At 38.6% G+C, this 24,128-nt stretch overlaps 1 protein-coding gene across 1 annotated transcript in view; it reads right to left on the minus strand.

The window, feature by feature from the left end:
* Positions 1 to 5,620: 5,620 nt before the first annotated feature.
* Positions 5,621 to 24,128, minus strand: part of DECR1 (2,4-dienoyl-CoA reductase 1) — a 39,761-nt gene continuing 21,253 nt past the window's right edge. Inside the window, exons 6-10 of the mRNA XM_045454306.1 lie at positions 14,053 to 14,152; positions 8,683 to 8,755; positions 6,400 to 6,546; positions 5,878 to 5,940; positions 5,621 to 5,777 (exon numbers count right to left, since the gene is read on the minus strand). Coding sequence (XP_045310262.1) covers positions 5,718 to 5,777; positions 5,878 to 5,940; positions 6,400 to 6,546; positions 8,683 to 8,755; positions 14,053 to 14,152 — 443 coding nt within the window. The 3' untranslated portion in view covers positions 5,621 to 5,717. The remainder of the gene's footprint in view (positions 5,778 to 5,877; positions 5,941 to 6,399; positions 6,547 to 8,682; positions 8,756 to 14,052; positions 14,153 to 24,128) is intronic.

Genomic DNA, 24,128 nt, shown 5'->3' on the forward strand with positions numbered 1-24,128 from the left:
CAACAACACATTGCTGACTCGAGGCTTCATGCTTGAAAACCGCTCCAGTCAAGAAACAGTGGGTGCATGGAACCAACATTCCAAGGGGATGAGAACCCTCTGATTGCCCAGGTGCAGCTCTCGGGTCAACCAGCGGTCACGTCCTCCCGATGACCTCCTCCAACAATTTGTAGCACATATAATTGACAAAGGTACTTATCCAGAGATATATAAACATTACTCCAAAAATTAATTTTAAAAGCATAACCCGGTAGAAAAAAATGTGTAAGAAAGTTGAACAGGCTTTACAAATAAAAAAGCTCTCTAAACAGCCAAAATAACTAAAAGTAATCAACTTTATTAGTAATGAGAAATGCAAATTAAAACAAATGAGATACTGCCACACACTTATCAGAAAGGTTAAAATTAAAGGGATGCTGAGGGGTGCTTTGCTGGCTCCGTCGGTTGAGCGTCCAGCTCTCGGTTCCGGTTCAGGGCATGATCTTGGGGTTTGTGAGGTCGAGCCCCGTGTCGGGGTCTGCTCTGACTCTGCGGAGGCTGCTTGGGATTCTCTCTCTCTGCCCCTCCCCCGATCGCACTCTTTTTCTCTCTCAAAATAAAGAAATAAACTTTAAAAAAAAAAAATAAAGAGATCTTAAATGCTAAGTGTTGGTGAGGGCGTGGCACAGTGGAAATTCTTACTGCCGGGTGGGAGGTTAAACTGGGATGATTTTGGAAAGCACTGTGGCAGTGTCTAGTGAGTGTGAACGTATACACGCCTTATATCCCAGCAATTTCACTGCTAGGTTTTATCAACCTAACAGAGAAAGGTCTGCGTTGTCACAAAAAGAATGCTTACAGTCGCGTCGTATTTGGCCTAACCCCAAACTAGAAACCCCAATGCCCACCAATAGCAGGACTAACATATGAATTGTGGGGTATTCATACCATTGTTATGTAGCAATGAGAATGCATAAAGAATTGAGACACAGATAAAAACCAGAAACAGGGTAATACAAGGCATAGGATTCTACTTTATATAAGCTTCAAAAGTAGCTTAGCTATGGTGGTAGAAGTCAAGAGAGTGACCTGTTTTACAGCAGGTTAAGTCATGATGAGAGACACAAGCAAGGCTTCGGGACTCCTGATGATGTTGTTTTTCACCTGGGTTGTGTTGACACACGTGTATTCATTTTGCGATAATTCGGTTTGTGTACCTTAAGAAATCATATATCAAACAAAAAGTTTCAAGAAATTAATGGTGCGTGAGCAGGGATTTAGAGAAGCACATTCCTAGGACAAAGGAGCAGCTAGTGCAAAGGTTGTAGGTCGAAGAAACCCTAGGAACAGAAGGAAAGCTGCTGTGGCAGAGCCTGGGTAGAGGGCAGAGTGTGAGGCAGAGCAGGCAAGATCTCCTCTGTCAGAATCAGTTGATTTTATGCTAAGTGCCATTTATCCTGTCTCCAAACACAAGGACTCTTTTACCTCACAGTTGAGAAATATAAGACTTTAAAAGAGGGGCGCCCGGGTAGCTCAGTCGGTTAAGCGTCTGACTTCGGCTCAGATCACGATCTCACAGTTCATGAGTTTGAGCCCCGCGCATGGTTCTGTGCTGACAGCTCAGAGCCTGGAGCCTGCTCCGGATTCTGTGTCTCCCTCTCTATCTACCCCTCACCTGCTCTGTCTCTCTCTCCCTCTCTCTCAAAAATAAACAAACATTAAAAAAAAAGAAGACTTTAGAAGAAAATTCAAGTTAAAGGGATTGAAGTTGAGAATGAATTCACGAAAGCCTAATAAATAGTTTTATGTTCAATGAACAATAAAATTGATCAAGAACAAAAAATTTTATAAGCTTTTTCCCCTTGAAGGCTTTTGCAATAGAACTGTAGGTCATAAAGACCCTGTTATTGCCTCTTGGTTTTAAATTAGGATCCCAAGAAATGGTCTAATTGGGAAGAAAACGACCTTGACTGATGGAGTGACCTTAGGCATATCATAACTTCCCTGAGTTCTCAGTTCCCTCAGATATAAAATGAAGGGGTTAAGAAGTATCTTCTAAGGTTTTCCGGCTCTAAAATTCTATTGTTCAAAGTCACTTAAATTCTTGCTGCTTTAGTTTTTTCCATAAGAACAATATGACAACTGTTATTCCATACGTGAGACGTTTCCTGAAGGTGTTTTCATATATTAATGATAAGATCGGTGATATTATTACCAACAATCCTTATTTTAATGTACTGAGTATTAACTCTTCCGTTAGTGTGTTGGAAGCAGGACCCTTTGAAAAGGTACTAAGTAGAGTGACAAACTAATAATTCTTTTTTTTTTTTTAATTTTTTTTTTCAACGTTTATTTATTTTTGGGACAGAGAGAGACAGAGCATGAACGGGGGAGGGGCAGAGAGAGAGGGAGACACAGAATCAGAAACAGGCTCCAGGCTCTGAGCCATCAGCCCAGAGCCTGACACGGGGCTCGAACTCCCGGACCGCGAGATCGTGACCTGGCTGAAGTCGGACGCTTAACCGACTGCGCCACCCAGGCACCCCACTAATAATTCTTAAGATGAAACATTGATGTGGTTACAGCCCCAAGGTGGTATGTCATTACATACAGTGACTACTCATCAATAATGTGTCTTGCAGGCTTCCTGAAAACGTTTCTTTCTAGCAAGAAATTTCAATGAATTGATAGCCTCGTAATCTCTCTTTTCTGACCTTCTCTTCCATGCTTGCAAGCTCTTCTTCCTCACTCATCATTTGCAATAGAATATAATAAAGAAGCAAACTCTAAGAGATGATTAATAGAAGAAAAATGTGTCTAAAAACTTGGACAAAACAAAGTTTTTATGATACCCAGTGAAGATACCAACAGGTAAAAAACAAACAGGACATTCAATCGTGTAGAAAAGTATTCAATATCACTAACAAATAAACACATACTTGAAGAGAAGCTTTATCCTTTACTTACGAAATGAGGAAATAGTTTGAAAATCAGACTACCCCATGTTGGCAGGTATTTGTAGAAACTGGCACAATCACACACAGCTCAGGGTGCTCTAAACCCATACAAATCTTAGGAATAACAATTTTAAAATGTGTATCCAGGGTCTTTAAAGGCTCCATAACCTTTGATTAATAATATGACTTCCAGAAATCTGTCAGGAGGAAAAAATTCCAAATTCTGAAAGGTTTTTCATGCACAAAGATGCTCATCATAGTTTTCTATACTATACTGGAAATAAAAATAACCAATTCTGAGAATAAAGAATCAAATCAAGTATGATATATATAAACCATGAAATACAAAAAAATCAGATTTGTTTAAAAAAACAGTATCTGATTTATCATACACTCTCAACTATTAAAAAAAAAAGAGGAAAGTTGAAAAAACACTGGAAAAAAACGATAGTTATGAAGTTATAAAAAATGTAAACACTGAATACTAATTTAAGCAAAATTAGAAATATGGTTTTCTTGGTAGATTTAGTGGAAGGAAAGAGTGTATATTACAGGAAAAAAAGTTTAAAAAGCTGAGGAGCTTACTATGGACTGTGGTAGTTCTCTTTCTGTGCAAATTATATAAACAAATTACTTCCATAAAATATAAAATTAAATTAAAAGGCAAAAGACCAAAAACAAATATACCAAAGTATTAACAGGTATTTTCTTTAGAAAGTTAGTTTTTTTTTTAATTTTTTTTTTTAATGTTTATTCATTTTTGAGACAATGCAAGAGACAGATTGCAAGCAGTGGAGGGGCGGACAAAGAGAGACACATAATCTGAGGCGGACTCCAGGCTCTGAGATGTCAGCCCAGAGCCCGACAGGGGCCGGAACTCACAAACCGTGAGATCATGACCCGAGCCAAAGTCTGACGCTTAACCGACTGAGCCACTCAGGCGCCCCTAGAGTTAGTTTTTAACGCTTCCTATTCATTTGTATTCTCATGTTTTCTATGATAAACAAGTCTTAAAAATGAAAGGGTCAAATGACAGGAGGGCCCACCATTCATTTGTTTATTTTACATTTTACAGTATTTTCTTTCACTTGATCCTCATAAGAACCCCGCCAAACAGGTATTATAATCCTGAACTTTATAACAAGGAAAAGAAGAAGTGATGAAACTTATACAAGTTCATTTATATAACTACTGGCACCTTTTTATTTTTTCCTACACCATAAGAGGTACTGATAATTTGAAAACAAAGATGTAGGCAGACAAGAGGAAAATGAGGGTTAGCATTAAAGGTAAAACGCAAACTGGGTACCTGCATTGCGAGAGCGTGAAGACATGTGACATCCTAAAAGGCCCAGTATAATTGAGAATGTCAAGGCCACTTATTCCAAAACTATAACATTACCCATTTATGTACACAATTTAATATAATTTATGTGCACAATTAACTGTGAATGTAGTAAGAGTGTCCATTCTTACTAGAATGTAGTAAGAGTGTAAGTGGGGCTTACAACATAGATATTCAAACAGGAACACTAGATTCCTTTGCAGATCTGTTCAGAGGAGGTATGATGGAAGTTGGTCCCCTCTCTTGGTAATTTGGGCAATGGGGATAGTCCAGTGAGCATGTTTATGAGAGATGCCTGTGACAGCCAAACAGACCTTTTTTTTAATATAAGCTCAAAATTATAGCTACATAGACTAGAGACTATGGCTTTATTACTTGATCCTCAGGATGACAAATTAGTCAAACCCAATATGAAATGAAATGAAATTACACACAAAAATATTTTATAAGCTTGTTCATCTTCTCTACCTAGAGAAATCTACTCTTCTTTTAAAGCTGAGATGGAATACTATTTCCTAGGTGTCACTTTCTCTAAACTCTAGAGTCAGAATGAATTACTTCCTCTTCCACACTTCAACACTGCTGGAATAGTAATTATCACAATGCATCAAAAATAATTATTTATAGGTCTCTCTATCCTGCTAGATAATATTTCAAGAAGGCAAGGCTGTAGATTGTTCATGTTGTATACTCAGTACCATATAAAATGCCAGGCTATAAAATAGGTCCCGGTAAAATTTTCTTTGTATTAATATTGAGCTATCTAAAGAAGATAATTCACAAGTCCAGTGAAAAGGAAATATAATGGAGGGGTGCCTGGGTGTCTCAGTTGGTTAAGCATCTGACTCTTGATTTCAGCTCAGGTCATGATCTCAGGGTCGTGAGATCAAGCCCCAGGTGGGGCTCCGTGCTGAGCGTGGAGCCTGCTTGGGACTGTCTCTCTTGCTCTCTCTCTGCCCCTCTTCCCGGAGCTAGCATGCATGCTCTCTCTTTCAAAAATAAACAAATAAACATTTAAAAAAAGGAAATATAATGAAAGGCAGAGTCCATTAAATCTACTGTATTCCCTCTACTTTCGTTTTTTTAGGCCCCATCCCCATAGGCATGGTTTAATATGTAACTCAAATGCTACTTTGACCATTAAGATTCTCCTGACTTTTTCAAGTTATAATATCTGTTTCCTTCTCTGCATTTCCAAGCATTTTACCTCCACCAAAGCCTTTACTCACTAGCCTTTTTTATTTTTAAAAAAACTTTTGAAGGGATAATTTCCCATCTTACAGATCTTTAAATATAAAATGTATACCTACAGCTGGCCCAGCACGATACACACCCAGGCTGTGTTTGTTCGTTAACAATTTATTAGACTTGAAAATATTCAAAAGATCATAGACTGTATCATTTCCACTGTAACCAAGATGAAGGCCAGAGTGATCTTAGGAGCCTTTTGTCTTCCTGATGAGTCCTTCTATTGTGTCCCACTGCTCCTTAGTGACCTAACACAAACAGAAAGCCAACTTAATGTGGTTCTTGCATATTTTTAAAGTTTAGTATCTTAGCTGCTAATATTATATTATATTCACAAAACGGCATTACCTTCCTCAGACTGTTGAATTCCCCTGAAATAAATGCTTCCTCTCCACCATCAAATCTAATGACCTGGAGGAAAAAAAAAAAAAAAAAAAGCAAAAATTCTGAAACTAATGCCTTTTAAAAAGGTTCTGAACCATCAGACATTCTCTCATCTTGATTGGATGGAACATCTCCTCGGCACTTTCAATCAAAGCCCAAATTCTGAAGACAAAAGTGATGATTAAACCTAATCTGGTTAACTCATTTTAGAATCCTTTTTCCCCCCATCTCCACAATTTCAAATTCTACCCGATATTAAAAATCATCTTAAAGGCATGTCTTCCAAGGTAATTTGCATTTAGTAAAATTAATTTATCCATGAAAAAATTCCATAGGCTAAACAATCTACATTAACATTTTATATTGTTTGCAGCTAAATAAATATTTTAAATCATATTTACATTCAATATTGTCAGGACTGGTTCCACAACATGCCTTTCCACCCCAAATCCACGTCCCCCAAAAGTTAAGAGAGACAATGCTTACTGCCCCATTAATCCAAGAAGCATAGTCACTACAAAGAAAAGCAGCAAGATTTGCAAGTTCTTCTGTAGTTCCCAGCCGACCACAGGGGATTCTGTCAATCATTTCTTTCTCAAATTCTCCAGTTGGGTCAAGACGGCTAAAGGCACCCTTAGATATTAAGAAAATAGTTAGGTCACGTTTTTTGTTAACGCAACTCCTTTCCTATCTAAGAAACAAGTTTGTAAGAAATGGAATATTACTATGGCAGCCTGTTCATATCTTAGGCCTTGTAAACAACAGAGGAGATTGCCAAATTCTTCCATATTCATTTTAGCTCAAAACAGGACATTTTATCTTATACTGACATAAAAAAAATTACCAGAAAATAGGACCTTTTTACCTTTGTTTTCTTCATCCATAAAATAAGGATACCTGTCATTAGCCACCTCACAAGACTGTTATAAGCATCAAAGGAGAAAAGGTATATGAAAGTACTCGGAAATACCTACAAGCCCAGTGTGCTGGACGTAGTAGTGATATTGTCATTTGATTTAGAAATCAGAAAAGTACCTCAAGTAGGAAACCTTTCAGGGGAAATTCCTTTTCTCCTTTCTTCTCAAAATAATTGGAAAGGAGGAAAACAAGTAGGGAGGAATACTAAATTCAAGTAGGTCTTAAAGAAAAAAAAAACAACCAAAAAACTAAATTTGCCAAACAATGTCTGCCTTCTGTTAATGATATGAAGGTGCGGACCAAGATGAAGTGCGTACGTGCGCGGATCAAAAAATAAATGCATAAAAGACTGGGTTTCTCTGTATCAATGCCTGGGAGCCGAAGTGACAGCTGTCTTCAACAAAACAGGTATGAGACAGAGCAAGCCCTCAGGAGGCTCCTTGGGGGGTCCTCCAGCTCTCCCTGCGCACGAATCAACCGGTGGAGACGAAGGGTAGCAACGGGCTACCTGGCTCTACCAGTGCTTGCTTCAGAGTTTCTAGCCTTCAATTTTCTTCTAAACTCTTTAAAGCTACACGCGTGTTATCTGTGTACAACTTACACCTCTACTGCTATGCTGCAAGCTCCTTGATCACAAGGACTTATACCTCTACTGCTACATTGTAAGCTCCTTGACAGCAAGGACTCTGTCACAAATGTTTTTGTATTTTCTCAGCACCTTTGTATACAGCAGACACTCAATATATGTTAAATAAGTAAATAAAATGCAGGTGATCTTTCCTAGTTAGTGAGGGCTTAAAAAGAAGCTCTGTGACGCCAGGGTTTTCTTCGGATAGTGCTCAGCACAGTGCTGCCCTGAATCACGTGTGTTAATATATGCTTTTGAGTTATTTTTCCATTAATTGTATTAGACTCTTTATTATTGAAGTGTCAAATAAGATAGCCAAGTTTCAGTCACTCAGGTAGTTCTCCTTTCCATTTCCCCCCCTTCAAGCTGCTAAAGAAACTAATACAGCCATTTCCTCGTTGACATTTAATACCCAGAACTACCTACAATCCAAAGGCTCCCTAGCATTATTTTCTAAAGTATTTATTGATACAACTAGAACAAGTGATCACACTTCACTGAGGCCTTCAGAGCTATATGCCAGTTAGTGTTGTGAATTCTTGCTTCACATGAAAACAGAAAGTGAGAGGGAAGTTATCTGGGGCAGTGTGAGAGAACACAGAACCTGTGGACATTCTGAGCAGCAACCGTAACAGCACTAGTGATCATTATAAGTTGCAGTAAGTATCTGTAATGATTATTAATTATAGGTGAAATGCACGCCATCAGAAAGATTTGTAGTCAGAGACATGGGAGTCAAATGGCATGCATAATTGAGTGTCTGAAAGTGAAAGGCAGAGACGTGAGCAAAGAAAACGCTACCTATCGCAAGAGCAGAGAACCTTCTAGAACATCTCTTAAAATAAAAATATACTTCCATTTCCAGGAACTAAAAAAAAAAAGGATGTCAATCAAAGAAAGAATCCTTAAAATACGGTGAAGATTAAGAAATATAGGGTAATAACAGATCACTGAAGCAAATCAGACAAAATACCAAAACCGATGGCACAAAAGATCCCAGAAGATTACGACACTGAAATAGATCTTATCAAGAAATTATATAGCTGCTGTATTCCTGTCCACCTCCTTACTTATAGTGGATAATGGCAAAACCCTCTTCTCTACCACTAGGGCTCCAAGCTCAGACATCTCTGACAAGTCCTGCACACAACAATCAGAATATTTCTACCAATATTTCATTCCTTAATCATTCACAATGAGATACTAGGCAAACTAAACCTTACTTTCGTTTTTATAGGCCCCGGTTGAATCACATTGAATCGTAGTCCATATCTACCCCATTCAGCTGCAAGAGACCTAAAAATTAAAAAAAACATAGATTCTGAAATATTACACTATATGCTAAAAATGCTAACAACCAAGACTCACTGCATGCTCACTACCTGCCAGGGACTACAACCCCGAAGTACGTACTATTATTATTCTCCATATTATAGACAAGGACACTGAGGCACAGAGAGGTTAAATCACTTGCTCTGGGTCACACAGCCAGTAAATCAACTTTAAGTGGTCTAGCTCCAGAATTTGTACCTTTAATCACTCTGTTTTAATATCTACTATTTATGTAGCAGGATTCTCACACAGAGTCCTGACGCCAAGGCTTTTCTTTCCAGGAAGCAACTTTATTTGTGCCAGCATCACTCAGTTGGGTTCATTTCTGAAGAACTGAGCCCCGAACACCACGTGGCATAGTTTTTTACATATTTTTTACTTCTTTGTCTCCCACATATGGTAACATACAGACATGTAGTCTGATTAAGTGTCCCATGTTACAAGGTCATGAAGGATGTTGTCATGTATGCGTATACAACCGGATTGCCTTGAGGTTTTTTTTTTTTTCTTTTTTCTTTTCTTTCCTTAGGGAGGGGACCCTACCACATTTACATTTTAGTGTCCTTCCATAATCACTATGCTCTACTACCCACCATTTACACTGCCAAACCAAGTCCAATATCAAAATACATTATTAGAGTAAGTATCACAATTTAGCATGAAGAGTGAGAGAATCATGCCCTCCCCCACATCTTCTGGAGTTCAGTCCTACATGTACAAAGTCCAAAATAGCTTGACTTATATATGGTCCATTGGATTACAATGTTTACAGCATCACAAGTGCTTTTAAGTAAGAGATGAATTACAAAGATATAAAATACTATCTATATCCATGTTTAATGAGGCTTTAATATAATTGTTGAACTGCACTCAAAAGGAAATAGGAACCTAACAAAATCTTACTAAATGGTATGACACAAAATATAACAATAATAGAAAACATGGAAACTTGAAGCAATCTGTTTTAAAACCCTACTTGATAGACAGGTCTTAACTTTTATTGCCTCATTTTAGGAATTTATATTCATATGTACATTTGTGTCTATATATAATTAATCTAGTTTTAAAAAATGACTTAGGGTAACCATTGAAAAATATATAAATAATGCAAATAAGGAAGATAAAATCATTTGAAGGAAAGAAATAGAAGAAGGAAGGCAGGAAAGAAGGAACGAAGATAAAAAAAGGATAAGGAAACACAAAGGAACCAAGAATGGAGCTAATACCTAAATGTTCTATGGCATTCCATATAATCACAATACGTGGGTCACAAATTTGCATCCATTCTTTCCATGACACTATGAAAAAATGAAACCTAATCAGTTACACACTTTGCAGTGCCCATAAGGAAAAAGCAAGCTAATATCTCAGGAAAAGCACAACTGTTCCTGATTAAAAAAAAAAAAAAAAAAAAAAGATCAGAAAAACATTTCTTTCAAGAAGACTTCTAAAATGAAAATTGTGTAATGTAATAATACAATACTGCGTACTTGCAATAGATACAAAGAGATAAGTCTTATGGAACTACAAGAAATCAATTAACATGACCCAACAAGATCAATTCAAAGGCCAAATCAGAGGGTGCCTGGGTGGCTCAGTTGGTTAAGCCTCTCACTCTTGATTTTGGCTCAGGTCATGATTTCATGGTTCCATTCATGAGACTGAGCCCTGAGACAGGTTCTGGGCTGATAGCGTATGGAGCCTGCTTAGGATTCTGTCTCTGCCTGTCTCTGCCCCTCCTATGTGTGCTCTCTCTGTCTCTCAAAATGAATAAATAAACATTAAAAAAAAAAAAAAACAACAACCCACAAACAGCAATTCAGCAAAATTCATTCTATTGGGGTGGGGGTGGGAGGGCAGGTGCTCCAAACACAGTCTGTTAATCTGTCTTAATCCATGGGTGCATTTTAGAGAATGGGTGGATTGCATCTCTTTGGGGCAAATCATACATAAAGATTGCTTCCCTGAGTGCCACTTTTGACAGAATTCATGACCATACCTACCCTTGGCATGTACTTGTAGTGCATCTGCTCCAAATTGCTAGGAAAGTAGTAACTTCATGTCCTAACAGAATTACCGAGCCAAGCAGAGTTTATGGCTTCCTGTGAAAAACTGAGCAACCTATTAAGGAAACATGCCTAGAGGAAAAGCCATCCAATCTCTGCTGAGAGGTGCAACAGATACACTTTTTCCAGTCCTAACTCTCATTAAACTAGTTTATATTCTGATAACATGATAAGAAATCCACCTCATTAGCTCATTTTGCGTGACAAGATGCTAAGCATAATATACTCATTATATGTTAGCCATTATTGTTGTTAAATCAACAGATGTTTATCGTGTCCTTACTGTGAGCTGATAACACTTTATTTATTTATTTTTTTTAATTTTTTTTTTTCAACGTTTATTTATTTTTGGGACAGAGAGAGACAGAGCATGAACGGGGGAAGGGCAGAGAGAGAGAGGGAGACACAGAATCGGAAACAGGCTCCAGGCTCTGAGCCATCAGCCCAGAGCCTGACGCTGGGCTCGAACTCCCGGACCGCGAGATCGTGACCTGGCTGAAGTCGGACGCTTAACCAACTGCGCCACCCAGGCGCCCCCTGATAACACTTTATAAGTGTTACTTACCCTCAAAGAAAGGCAGTCCCTGCTCTCAAGAGAGCAGTCTTATTCTCTCAAAAGAAGCCAGCTCAGTTATACCACAAAGTAGTTACTCTTCTGGGAATTATGTAAGGTGTGCCATGACTGCTTAAAGGAAGAAGTACTTCAGTCTACTGAGAGTGAGAAGGAAGGCTTCCTGGAGGAGGTGATATTTGAGTTAACACTTGAAGGAGTAGGAGTTTATGGTGAGAGGCAAGGGGGAGGAAAACAGGATGGGAGATACCAGAGCATAGGATGGAAAACAAAAGATAGCCCAGGCATGTGGGCCAGAATGAGTGAAGGACAAAGGCACAAACAACATGCAGTATTTGGGGACTTTTAAGGCCTTATTCAGTAGGACCATGTACCATAAAGTATGAGAAGAGAACTGATGGGAATGCAGGCTGGAGAGGAAGTACACATTTACTGAGTATCTATTTCATGCAATACGCTATGCAGTAATAAAACAAAACAAAACAAAAGAACAAGCAGCACGGAATCATAGACCTTAAAGGACATGAAACTGAAACTTCTAACAAGATCAAAGGTCCTAACAAGACAAAAATATTTTTTGAGAGAGCACACACACGTGATGGGGGTGGGGGGCACAGAGAGAGGGACAGAGAGAGAATCTTAAGCAGGCTCCATGCTCAGCACGGAGCCCGATGGAGGGCTCCATCTCCCGAATGAGTTCATGACCTGAGCCGAACGAAATCAAGAGAAGTTGGACACTTAACCGACTGAGCCACCCAGGCACCCAAGACAAATAGTGATACTGTACAAATGATGCCAAAATAGTCAAGTTCTAATTCCTTATTTTTAATACCATCTGACCTTAAAAAAAAGGTAATTATCTCTATTCACACTAAGACTCGACTTGTAAGTATAGTAATATGTCTTTGTATCTCAAATAAATATATGTTACTGATTTAAACGTTAAAAAGAATTTTGAGACTACTTGGGAAAGAGAATAATTGTGCAGTTCAGCCAGCAAGGAGCAAGAGCTACACATCAGACCTTGCCAAGAAATAAGTATATGGAGATGAATAAGGCTTCTCCCTCACAGAACTCACATTCTAGTGGGGAAGTCAGACAGCTTGGACAGGATGTTAAAAAGGAGTCTTGCGTGTCCTTCCCTGTGCCCCTCATTGGTACACTACCTTCGTTTTAGAATCTATAACAATGGGTGGCATTTATTTATTGGTGTGTTAGTCTTCTCACTAGACGAAAATAAAGTTTTAAGGGTGCACAGAGTAGAGAATAATTCATTCTGTTCTAAAGAAATGAGAGAAGGGGCGCCTGGGTGGCGCAGTCGGTTAAGCGTCCGACTTCAGCCAGGTCACGATCTCGCGGTCCGTGAGTTCGAGCCCCGCGTCGGGCTCTGGGCTGATGGCTCAGAGCCTGGAGCCTGTTTCCGATTCTGTGTCTCCCTCTCTCGCTGCCCCTCCCCCGTTCATGCTGTGTCTCTCTCTGTCCCAAAAATAAACAAACGTTGAAAAGAAATGAGAGAAAACATCACAGAGGGAGTAATATGATGACAGCCTTGAAAGTAGGGAAAATATCACAGCAAATTCCAACAGCAGCATAGCCCAAGCACAGAGAGATGAAAATGCACGGCATATTTAAGGAAATACAGAACAGTTCAATGGAAATTAAAACACAAGAAAAATGGCATAAGACTATACACTCAGGTGGGGGTGAGGACTATTCTATCACTATCGTATCATATCCCTGGTACCCAGCATAGTGTCAGGCACACAAAAGGCACAAAATAAATATTTATCCAATTAATCAGTGAATAAACAAAGGTCAGGGACCAGTTTATTTAGAATGCCATAGTGAGTTTTGGCTTTTAGTCTAAAGAGTCATGGAAAAATGATCTAAGATTTTAGCTAGGGAGTATCATAGGCATACCTGTATTTTTAGAGAGATGATTCTGGTGGGAATATGCATAAAAAATAAAGAGGGAAAAGACTGGTAGCAGAGAAACACATTAGAGGGCTATTACAGTAAGCCATGATGACAACTGACATTACCACAAAAACAGTGGCAAAGGTTGATGGGGAACAGATTCAAAGAGCTATCATATGCTGCTGAGAAAAGGCCACAAGATCTGGCAGTGGTGACTGGTTTATGTTAGTCCTATGAATCTTACACAGCAGGTACAATAAAGGGATGAAGGTGTGTTTAATAGAGATCAGAAATAGACTAAAGATAAAGGTATATGGGAGAACAAAAAGGCTGTACTCCTGTGCTATCTAATATGATAGCCACTAGCTACATGTAGCTATCTAATCTTAATTTTCATTTTAAAGTAATTAAAATTAAATAAAATTTAGGTTCTTAGTCACTGTAGCCACAATTCAAAGGTTCATATGTGGCTGTTGGATAGTGCCGAGTTATAAAACGCTTCCATTGCCGCAGAAAGTTCTATCGGGCAGTGCTGACCTTGACAAATAGGACTCATCCAAGAAACAGAAAGTATGTTTTCAAGTAAATCCAAATTAATCTTTGTTTACTTTTCTCTGGATGGAGACTAGAATGAAGAAATTTAGCTCCATGAACTACCAAAGTACACTGTTTATCTTCAGTGATGGGATTAACATAGGAGTACTCACTTGTTCATGGCCTCCACACCCGCTTTGGCAGAAGCACTTGGTACTACAAAACCCGACCCACTTTCAGCATAGATGGTTGTAATAGCAAGAAATGCTGCTCCTGAAATTGGAAAAGGACATAGTAATTAACAATATGGCCAAATCTACGCATGTCAGGAAAACATGGTTTATAAGAATGGGATCTGATTCAAGAGGATATAACAAAAATGTAGCATTTTGTAAAACTTCAGTAGCCCTAAATTAATGAAAGAGTAATCTCTAAAACTGCTACATCTTGCTAGTAATCTTGCTGTCCATCAAGGCAGCCTAGTCTGTGCTTACTCGACATTCTATACCGGGTGAGTCAATATCGAGGCCCAAACCTCAGAGGCATGGCCCTATATAACCCCCTGCATAGTCAGCTGGATGGGATTTCCACTAACCAAGCACCCACTTAAGTAAGAATGAATTAGAATCACAACTATATTAGCAGGGACTTCTGCTTCCAGCCACGATGGACTTGCCCTCCTCCTGTAAACGTCTGCATAACACATACAATTACATGATACAACTATTTTCAGATACCATACAGCAGGCAGGGAAAGACAGTGAGCCCTGAGAAAAGAAAAACACGTGAAATGAGCCCTAAGGCCACCCCAGATTTTTGTCTAAAGGTACGATACATATACTATATACTCTACGATGTAATATATACCACAAACATACAATACTACACACACACACACACACACACACACACACCGTACACATATACTATACGGACTGTGAGATAAGGAAGAGAAATACAAGTGAAATATGGCATTCTCACTGAGTTGAGGAGACAGAGATCAGAGTTTGGGGAGACTGAGGAAGCTGGAATTTGTGAGGAGAGATCCCCCAAGGAGAGAAGTATGCAGATAGAGAACTCTAGAAATCTGCACAGTGTCTCTTTGAGTCTTTGGTCAAACAGCAAGCTGTCTGTGTCTAGGAGGAGACTTCACGAGGCCAGGTGAAGGACAAGTGCCAGGGAGCTGGAAGCTGAACAAGTCCCAGACTTCACATTGGGCTGGGAGAGAAAGTTCAAAGTAGCCTCACTGAACATCCAGGACTTTCAGTGGAGAATTCAGAAAGGCCATGCCTTACTAGGAGTGTTAAATTAGCTCAAAAGTAAAGACTACCCTACACGGATGCAAATAAAGCTTAAAAATGAATACCGAAATGACCAAGCTGATCCACAAGTAACTGAACTGTTTGCTAAAATCAAATTCAACACATTTCAAAGGAAAATTTTAATAAACACACACACATTCAACAACATAACATTCATAGCATGCAGTCAAAAATCGCTACACAAGGGGGCGCCTGGGTGGCGCAGTCGGTTAAGCGTCCAACTTCAGCCAGGTCACGATCTCACGGTCCGTGAGTTCGAGCCCCGCGTCAGGCTCTGGGCTGATGGCTCAGAGCCTGGAGCCTGTTTCCGATTCTGTGTCTCCCTCTCTCTCTCTGACCCTCCCCCATTCATGCTCTGTCTCTCTCTGTCCCAAAAATAAATAAACGTTGAAAAAAAAAAAATCGCTACACAAAAAAGATACAAACATAACCAGGAGAAAAATCAGTTAATAGAGTCTCAGAAACGCTACAGAAGATAAAATTGGCAGACAAAGACCTTTAAAATAATATTATAAATATGCTAAAAGACTTCAAGGAAAATGAGTATAATAAAAAAATCAATAAAAATACAAAAATAAACCAAATAGGAATTCTAAAGCAAAAAAAAAAAAAAATACAATATCTGAAATGAAAAATTACATGAATGGGCTTATTTGTAGAAGAAAAGATCCACTGTCTTGAAGACATAGCATCAGCAATCAGTGAAAATGGAGGACAGTGAAAGGAAAATAGTTGGGAAGGGAAAAAAATAACCAGAGCTTCAGTGAGCTGTAGAACAGTATCTAGCATGCTAGCATATGTACAATTGGTGTCCCAGAAGGAAGGGGAAGAAAAGTCACTTGGAGAAATAAAGACTGAAAACTTTTCATATTTGGTAAAATCTATATCGATCCAGGGAGCTAAACAAATCCTAGGTAAAATGAATACAAAGAAAACCATACCAAGGCATATCATATCAGTCACTCAAAACCAGTGATAAAGAGAAAACCTTTTTTTTTCTTTAAGATTTTATTTTTAAGTAATCTCCATACCCAATGTGGAGCGCGAACTTACAACCCTGAGATCAAGAGTTGCATGCTCCACCTACTGAGCCAACCAGGTTCCCCAAAGAGAAAATCTTAATAGAACCAGAGGAAAGAGTAAAAAACATAAACAAGGGAACAGATATTAAAAATATTCACTAACAGTAGTACCTGGGTGGCTCAGTCAGTTATGCATCCAACTCTTCATTTTGGCTTAGGTCATGATCTCATGATAGTGAGACCAAGCCCCTGTGCTGGATGTGGAGCCTGCTTAAGATTCTCTCTGTCCCTCTCCCTCTGCCCCTTCCCTCCTCATGCTGGCATTCTCTCTCAAAAAAAACAAAAAACAAAAAACAAAACAAAACAAAACTATTCACTGACATCATCAGAAACAAAGTTAGCTCAGGTCATGATCTCACAGTCTATGAGTTCAAGCCCTGAGTCAGGCTCTGTGCTGACAGCTCAGAGCCTGGAGCCTGCTTCGGATTCTGTGTCTCCCTCTCTCTCTGCTCCTCCCCCATTCATGCTGTCTCTCTCCCTCTCTCTCTCTCAAAAAATGAGCATTAAAAATTTTTTTTAAAAAATGAAAGTGATATTTTCTGACAAAAAAATCTGAAAGAATTCAATGCCAGCAGACGCATACTAAAAGAAATATTGAAAAAGTTCTTCAAGCAAAATGAAAATGATACTAAATAGAAACTCAAATCTTCAGATGGAATGATGAATGTCAGAAACAGTAAATCAGTCAATATTTACAGTTTTTGTTTTCCAAATGTCTTTTGAAAATAACTGACAGTATAAAGCTGTATTAGAAAGTGACACAAAACATACAGTAATCAACAGTGCTTGGGACATAATACATTCTCCATAAATTGACTAAATGAATGAAAGTTTAAAATAATAATCTTTAGCTGCTAAGAAATCACTGATTTTCTATTTTTTTTAGCCACTAAACTAGATAATACTCCAAGTGTAATATATAGTGTACATATATATATATATCTTATAAAACAACATATGCTTTAAGAAATTTAAAGGACAATAAGTGTGAAAGACTACAATAAAAATAATTTGAAGAATATTCAGATAAGTTTTATTCCTCCTCCAAAAATATCTAGCTTCTCTTCCCCTCTGCATTTTCCAAAGTAGCAACAAAACTCAGCACATCCTGGACAATATGGGGGTGGAGAAGGGGGCAGGAGTACCATTTTGAGGACATGAGAAGATAGTCATTATGGTAACTCCTTTTGTATATCAAACTCAGCCTCTTTTAGTGCTGTGAAAATTATTTTCCTTCCAAAATCACTCTGTGCGAAAGGAAGGATGTCGAACATGCATGTACACAATCACACTACACTGACAACAGAGGCTAACCGCATCACTCTTACAGCAAAACCATAAAAGCTACTTTTGCTTATACAAAGCAAATGCTCCAGTAGAAAGTGCTCCAAGGGTGCCTAGGTGGTTCAGTTGGTCAAGCGTCCAACTTCGATTCAGGTCATGAGCTCATGGTCCAAGACCTGCATCAGGCTCTCTGCTGTCAGCACAGAGACCACTTCAGATCCTCTGTCTCCCTCTCTCTCTGTCCCTCCCCCACTCTCGCTCGCTCTCTCAAAATAAATAAACATTAAAAAAATATTTTAATTAAAAAAAGAAAGTGCTATAAGTTCTGATTCACATTAAACAAATGTTTATTACGGTGTGGGAGAAGAGGAATTAAGCCATTTTATATAAAAGATGTTGTCCTCTTCTTTCTCCTTTTAGGTTTTATTTTCTCAACCTAGAAGATCTGGGTCACCCACTGCCTGCAATGAGATGACAGTGCTTCTTTTAATTCTATGAGTGTAAAAAGGAGGTAAAATTTGGAAACTGTACTATTCCAATAGGGTTAATGCTGCACAGTGGAACAATACAGCAGGACTTTAAAGAATGAAAAATAGTGCTAAAAGGTCAAAATAAAGATTGTTAGAGGCACCTGGATGGCTCAGTTTGTTAAGCATATGACTTCGGCTCAGGTCATGATCTCGAGGTCTGTGAGTTCAAGCCCCGCCTCAGGCTCTGTGCTGACAGCTCAGAGCCTGGAGTGGGCTTTGATTCTGTGTCTCCCTCTCTCTCTGCCCCTGCTCTCTCTCTCTCTCTCTCTCTCTCTCTCTGTCTCAAAATTAAAGTAACATTCTAAAGATTGTTCATTAATCGTTGCTACCTATCAATCTTTTACCCTCATGCAAAAAAAAGTGCACCATTTTGAAACTGATAATATCCAGCTTTTTAATTACTAACTGTAACTTCAACTGACTTCCTAGCTACTCTGCCAATTTCACTGAAATTTGACTCCTGGCCTATACAAGGCCTATACAAGGATCTGTAGCCACATCTCAAACTCAACCTCTGTCATCATCTTGGTAGATTTCAAACACCAGGAGGACAAGATTAGAAATCTCACAGCTCTACGATCTCCTCATCCCCAACAAGCTTCCCTGCTACCCTGCCACAACCTGAGCTCTGCCATCACATGCCAAAATATTGCTACAGTACCTCCCTCACTCTCTGGATCCTGCCCTTCCAGCACTCTCACACCCTCATACTACATGTGTTCCTTAAGACCTCATTATAAATTCTGAGTGCTTTTCCTCTCATATTCCTTAGGCTTATAATTCACTCCCGTCTAACTTGCCACGTAGACAATTACTGAATTAATCACTTAATGCCTAGCTACCATGTTGTCTTAAGACCTCAATCCTCAACTCCTCAATACCAAGACTGCCTTCTCCACTCTTAGAAAGGACTGTTACACTGTTACAACTGTGAGTGAATGCCACTGGAAAGATACATCTGCAATTTCACCTGGCTCTCAACACTGCTCATCAGCTCTTTCATTATCCAGAGTAAGACCCTACACCTGTGTTTCTAATTCACAGCTCCAGGGACTAGACCATCCTTTCATTGGTTCTTGTTTCTTTCTCCTTTAACACTTCTCTTAACTGGGCTCTCCCCTCAATCATTAATCATGCTTCAATCTCCACTCAGAACGTATCTCTTCTTAAGATCCTTCAGTTAAACTTTACTAATCTCCAGAGGGTAAACTCCAAACCCCTTACCCTCATTTCTTGCCTCTCCAGGCATTATATGTTACACATATGTAACACTGAACTCCTTATACTTCCTAAACACACAATTGAGCTATTGTTTGTGGCTTTCCTCTTCCATTATTGCCAGCAATTAATTTTACTGACAATCATGGCAAAAAGAGAAAATACTGCACTGCTCTGCCTTTTTGATTAGGGCACAGAAGACCTCATCTCTTAGCCATTTTTCAATAGAAGCTCAGATTAAATTTAAATCTAAAAATCATCATTGCTCTAAAAGTTATTCAAAGGAGGATTATATAACTTAAAAAAACAGAATTACTCTTCTAAAAAAATATTATCTACTAAGTAAAGAATTATCTCAGTTGAACATTTAATATAAACACATTATTCACATAGATTGAAACTTGAAAGTTTAATTACAATAAGTAGTATCAGGACTCTGTTTTTTCTAGTCTACTTTAATTATCGGTCCTGGTCTCAACTTTAGGCATTTCATGGCACCCTTGTAACTGAGGTAGTAAACATACACTTATCTTGGTGGAACATAACGTTTTCTTTAATAGCTAACACTTAACTGAGCACTAGCCTGGGCCAGGCACTGTTCTTAACACTTTACACGCACTAGTTCATTTAAGCATCACAGCAATCCTAGGAAGGAGGGTCTATATTATCCCCAATTTACAGAAGAAAAGACTGAGGCACAGAAAAGTAACTTGCCCAAATTCACAGTACTATTAAGTGATGTAAGCAGGATGGGAACAGGCAGTGTGATTCTAGAGCCTACACCCTTAACCACTACTAAAACTGCCTAAGAAACTTCCAATTACATAGTTTAAAAGAAAAAAGATTCCCTTCAAAATTTCCAAATCACTGTACCTTTATATTATCTTCATAATACACCAAAGGAAGGTACATGGTTGCTACAAGAAATTTTAACAAATGAATTTGAGGGGCGCTTGGATGGCTCAGTCGGTTAAGCACCCAACTTCAGCTCAGGTCATGATCTCCCGGTTCACGAGTGCGAGCCCCATGTCGGTCTCTGTGCTGACAGCTCGGAGCCTGGAGCCTGCTTCGGATTGTGTCTCCCTCTCTCTCTGTCTCTCTCTCTCAAAAATAAATAAATTTTTAAAAAAAAATTTAAACAAATGAATTTGAAATGTTCCATCAAACTAGTGAGATAACTCTGGCAAAAAGTGATTTTTGAAAATGATACTGATGCTGTCCTAATAAATTCTGAATGATGAGTAGAAATGTACTTTTAAACATTCTTTAAATGCACCCAGTATTCTAAGGAAGGACTGGACACAATACACAGAAATGTGCCCATATGGTCCTAATATTCTTTAAAATCTAGACAGCATTTAACTTGCACTCATACTACTGAAAAATAAGAAGGCCACACTCTACTCCTGGTCTACTCTTCCTTGATTGTGCAACAAGGTGCACTTGCTTCCATACCAGTGATTTTGCCAAATGACTGGTCATCTTGTTTTATTCCAGTAGTAAAGCTGACAGACATAACCGAAAGAGCTGTTAAATATGCCCTCAATTCCTCTTGTTTTTGTGGCTCTCAGAAATGTTTCATATACAAAGCATCACCTTTCGTGCTTAGTGGTAAGTTAGGAACTCGTGGCGACAGGAATGGAGAATTGAGAATTTAAAGCATCTACCTCATATATAAAAAAGACTAATTCTGAGCCACCTGTAACTATAAAGGAATAAAATAGTACACACCTTACAGTCACTGCAACTATTAAATGAGCTAATAAATGTTTAGCATTTAGAACAAAATCTGATACAGAATAAACAATAAATGTTTGGTGTTTAAAAAAAGGGAAAGATGAAAGGCAAGAAGGAAGGAGGAAGAAGGAAGGGAGAGAGGAAGAAAATACGGCTAAAGTTAAAACATTTCCTTACAAATAATATTTTGCTTTTTGCTTGTTCCATATTCTAACACCTGTTGGGTATTCTACCTTTATTTAGTAATTATATAAGTGGCAGTGATGACTACAGAATTCTCAAATGGTCCTATGTGGAAGGAATTCTAGCTTCTTGGTATAAAGTAATCCATGTGACTCAATTACCAAAGTTAGTCCAAAATCAAGTACAATATCTGGGTAGGCTAACCTATAATAGGATTTAAGAAAAAATGTTTTATTTGAATAAAATCCAAACAAATATTTTTTAAATAATTTTTTAAAAATTTATTTACTTTTGAGACAGAGAGACAGAGACAGAGACAGAGAAAGAGACAGAATGCAAGTAGGGGAGGGGCAGAGAGCGAGGGAAATACAGAATCCCAAAGCTCCAGGCTCTAAGCTGTCAGCACAGAGCCCAACAAGGGGCTTGAACTCATGAGCTGTGAGATCATGACCCGAGCCAAAGTTGGACACTTAACTGACTGAGCCACTCAGGTGCCTCCAGACAAACACATTCTTAAAAGACAATAACGGGTACGTGGCCAATATTTTAACTTCAATGTCAAGTAATTTTTTAATGTTTTTAACGTTAAATATTTATTTTTGAGAGAGAGATAGAAAGAGAGCACACACACAAGAGGGGGAGGGCACAGAGAGAGAGAGGGAAACACAGAACCTGAAGCAGGCTCCAGGCTCCCAACATGGGCTCGAACCCACGAACCTGAGATCATGACCTGAGCTGAAATCGGACACTCAGCTGACAGAGCCACCAAGGTGCCCGAACAAGTAATTTAAAATTCTGATAAACAGCCAAAAATGACATTTATCAGGCTGTTTTGAACACTCATGTACTATGTTTTTGACAGTGGTACATGAAGGAGACATGTTTTGGACATAGCTTAAACATGATAATCAATTTCAAAAAGCAGGGCTATAGCCAACACGTCATCTGTTCACAAAAAACAGAGATGAGGACTGCCAGAGCAGGTGAAAAGAGGAAGCAACATTTGCATACAAATTGCCCTCAAATAATTGGCTGATCCCTAAACTGAAAAAGCACTGTAACAGCTCTAAGAACCTCAGTTAAAAGTAATAGCTGGAAGCTGAAAAAGTGAGCCTTAAAAAAATTTTAGTGAAACAAATCTACCAATATACAAATAGGATAATATATCATAACCAAGCAGGATTTAGATTCAGAATGCAATGCTGGTTTAAAAATTCAAAAATTATGGACTTCAAGCTGTATTACAAAGCTGTAATCATCACAACAGCATGGTACTGGCACAAGAACAGACACTCAGATCAATGGGACGGAATAGAGAACCCAGAAATGGACCCACAAACCTATGGCCAACTAATCTTTGATGAAGCAGGAAAGAATATCCAATGGAATAAAGACAGTCTCTTCAGCAAGTGGTGCTGGGAAAAATGGACAGTGACATGCAGAGATATGAACCTGGACCACTTTCTTACACCATACACAAAAATAAACTCAAAATGGATGAAAGACCTAAACGTAAGACAGGAAGCCATCAAAATCCTTGAGAAAGCAAGCAAAAACCTCTTTGACCTTGGCCACAGCAACTTCTTACTCAACACATCTCCGAAGGCAAGGGAAACAAAAGTAAAAATGAACTATTGGGACATCATCAAAATAAAAAGCTTCTTTCTGCACAGTGAAGGAAACAATCAGCAAAACTAAAAGGTAACCGACGGAATGGGAGAAGATATTTGCAAACCACATATCTGATAAAGGGTTAGTATCCAAAATCTATAAAGAACTTACCAACTTAACACCTAAAAAACAAATAATCCAGCGAAGAAATGGACAAAAGACATGAATAGGTACTTCTCCAGATAAGACATCCAGATGGCCAACTGACACATGAAAAAATGCTCAACATCACTCATCATCAGGGAAATACAAATCAAAACCACAATGAGATACCACCTCACAGCTGTCAGAATGGCTAACATTAACAACTCAGTCAACAGCAGATGTTGGTGAGGATGTGGAGAAAGAGGGTCTCTTTTGCACTGCTGGTGGGAATGCAAACTGGTGCAGCCACTCTGGAAAACAGTATGGAGGTTCCTCAAAAAGGTAAAAATAGAACTACCCGATGACCCAGCAATTGCACTACTAGGTATTTATCCAAGGGATACAGGTGTGCTGTTTCAAAGGGGCACATGCACCCCAATGTTTATAGCAGCACTATCGACAATAGCCAAAGTATGGAAAGAGCACAAATGTCCATCGATGGATGAATGGATGAAGAAGATGTGGTGTGTGTATATGTATATATATACATATACATACATACACATACATACATACAATGGAGTATTACTCGGCAATCAAAAAGAATGACATCTTGCCATTTGCAACTATGCAGATGGAACTGGAGGGTATTATGCTAAGTGAAATTGGTCACAGAAAGACAAATATCATATGACTTCGCTCATATGAGGACTTTAAAAGACAAAACAGATGAACATAAGGGAAGCGAAGCAAAAATAATATAAAAACAGGGAGGGGGACAAAACATGAGACTCTTAAATATGGAGAACAGAGGGTTGCTGGAGGGGTTGTGGGAGGGGGGATGGGCTAAATGGGTAAGGGGCATTAAGGAATCTACTCCTGAAATCATTGTTGCACTATATGATAACTAACTTGAATGTAAATTTAAAAAAAAAAAAAAATTAAGAAATTAATCAATGGAATTCACCATACTAACAGGTTTTTAAAGCTGGGCATGTCAATAAACATAGAAGATTTGACAAATGCCTATTCATGATTTAAAAAAAAAAAATCAGCAAACTAGATACAGAAGCAAATTTCCTCAACTGATAAGGAACACTTAGGGAAACCTACAGGTAAACTCATAATTAATGATGAC

The sequence above is a fragment of the Leopardus geoffroyi genome, chromosome C3 (assembly GCF_018350155.1).
Source record: "Leopardus geoffroyi isolate Oge1 chromosome C3, O.geoffroyi_Oge1_pat1.0, whole genome shotgun sequence".
Lineage (NCBI taxonomy): Eukaryota > Metazoa > Chordata > Mammalia > Carnivora > Felidae > Leopardus > Leopardus geoffroyi.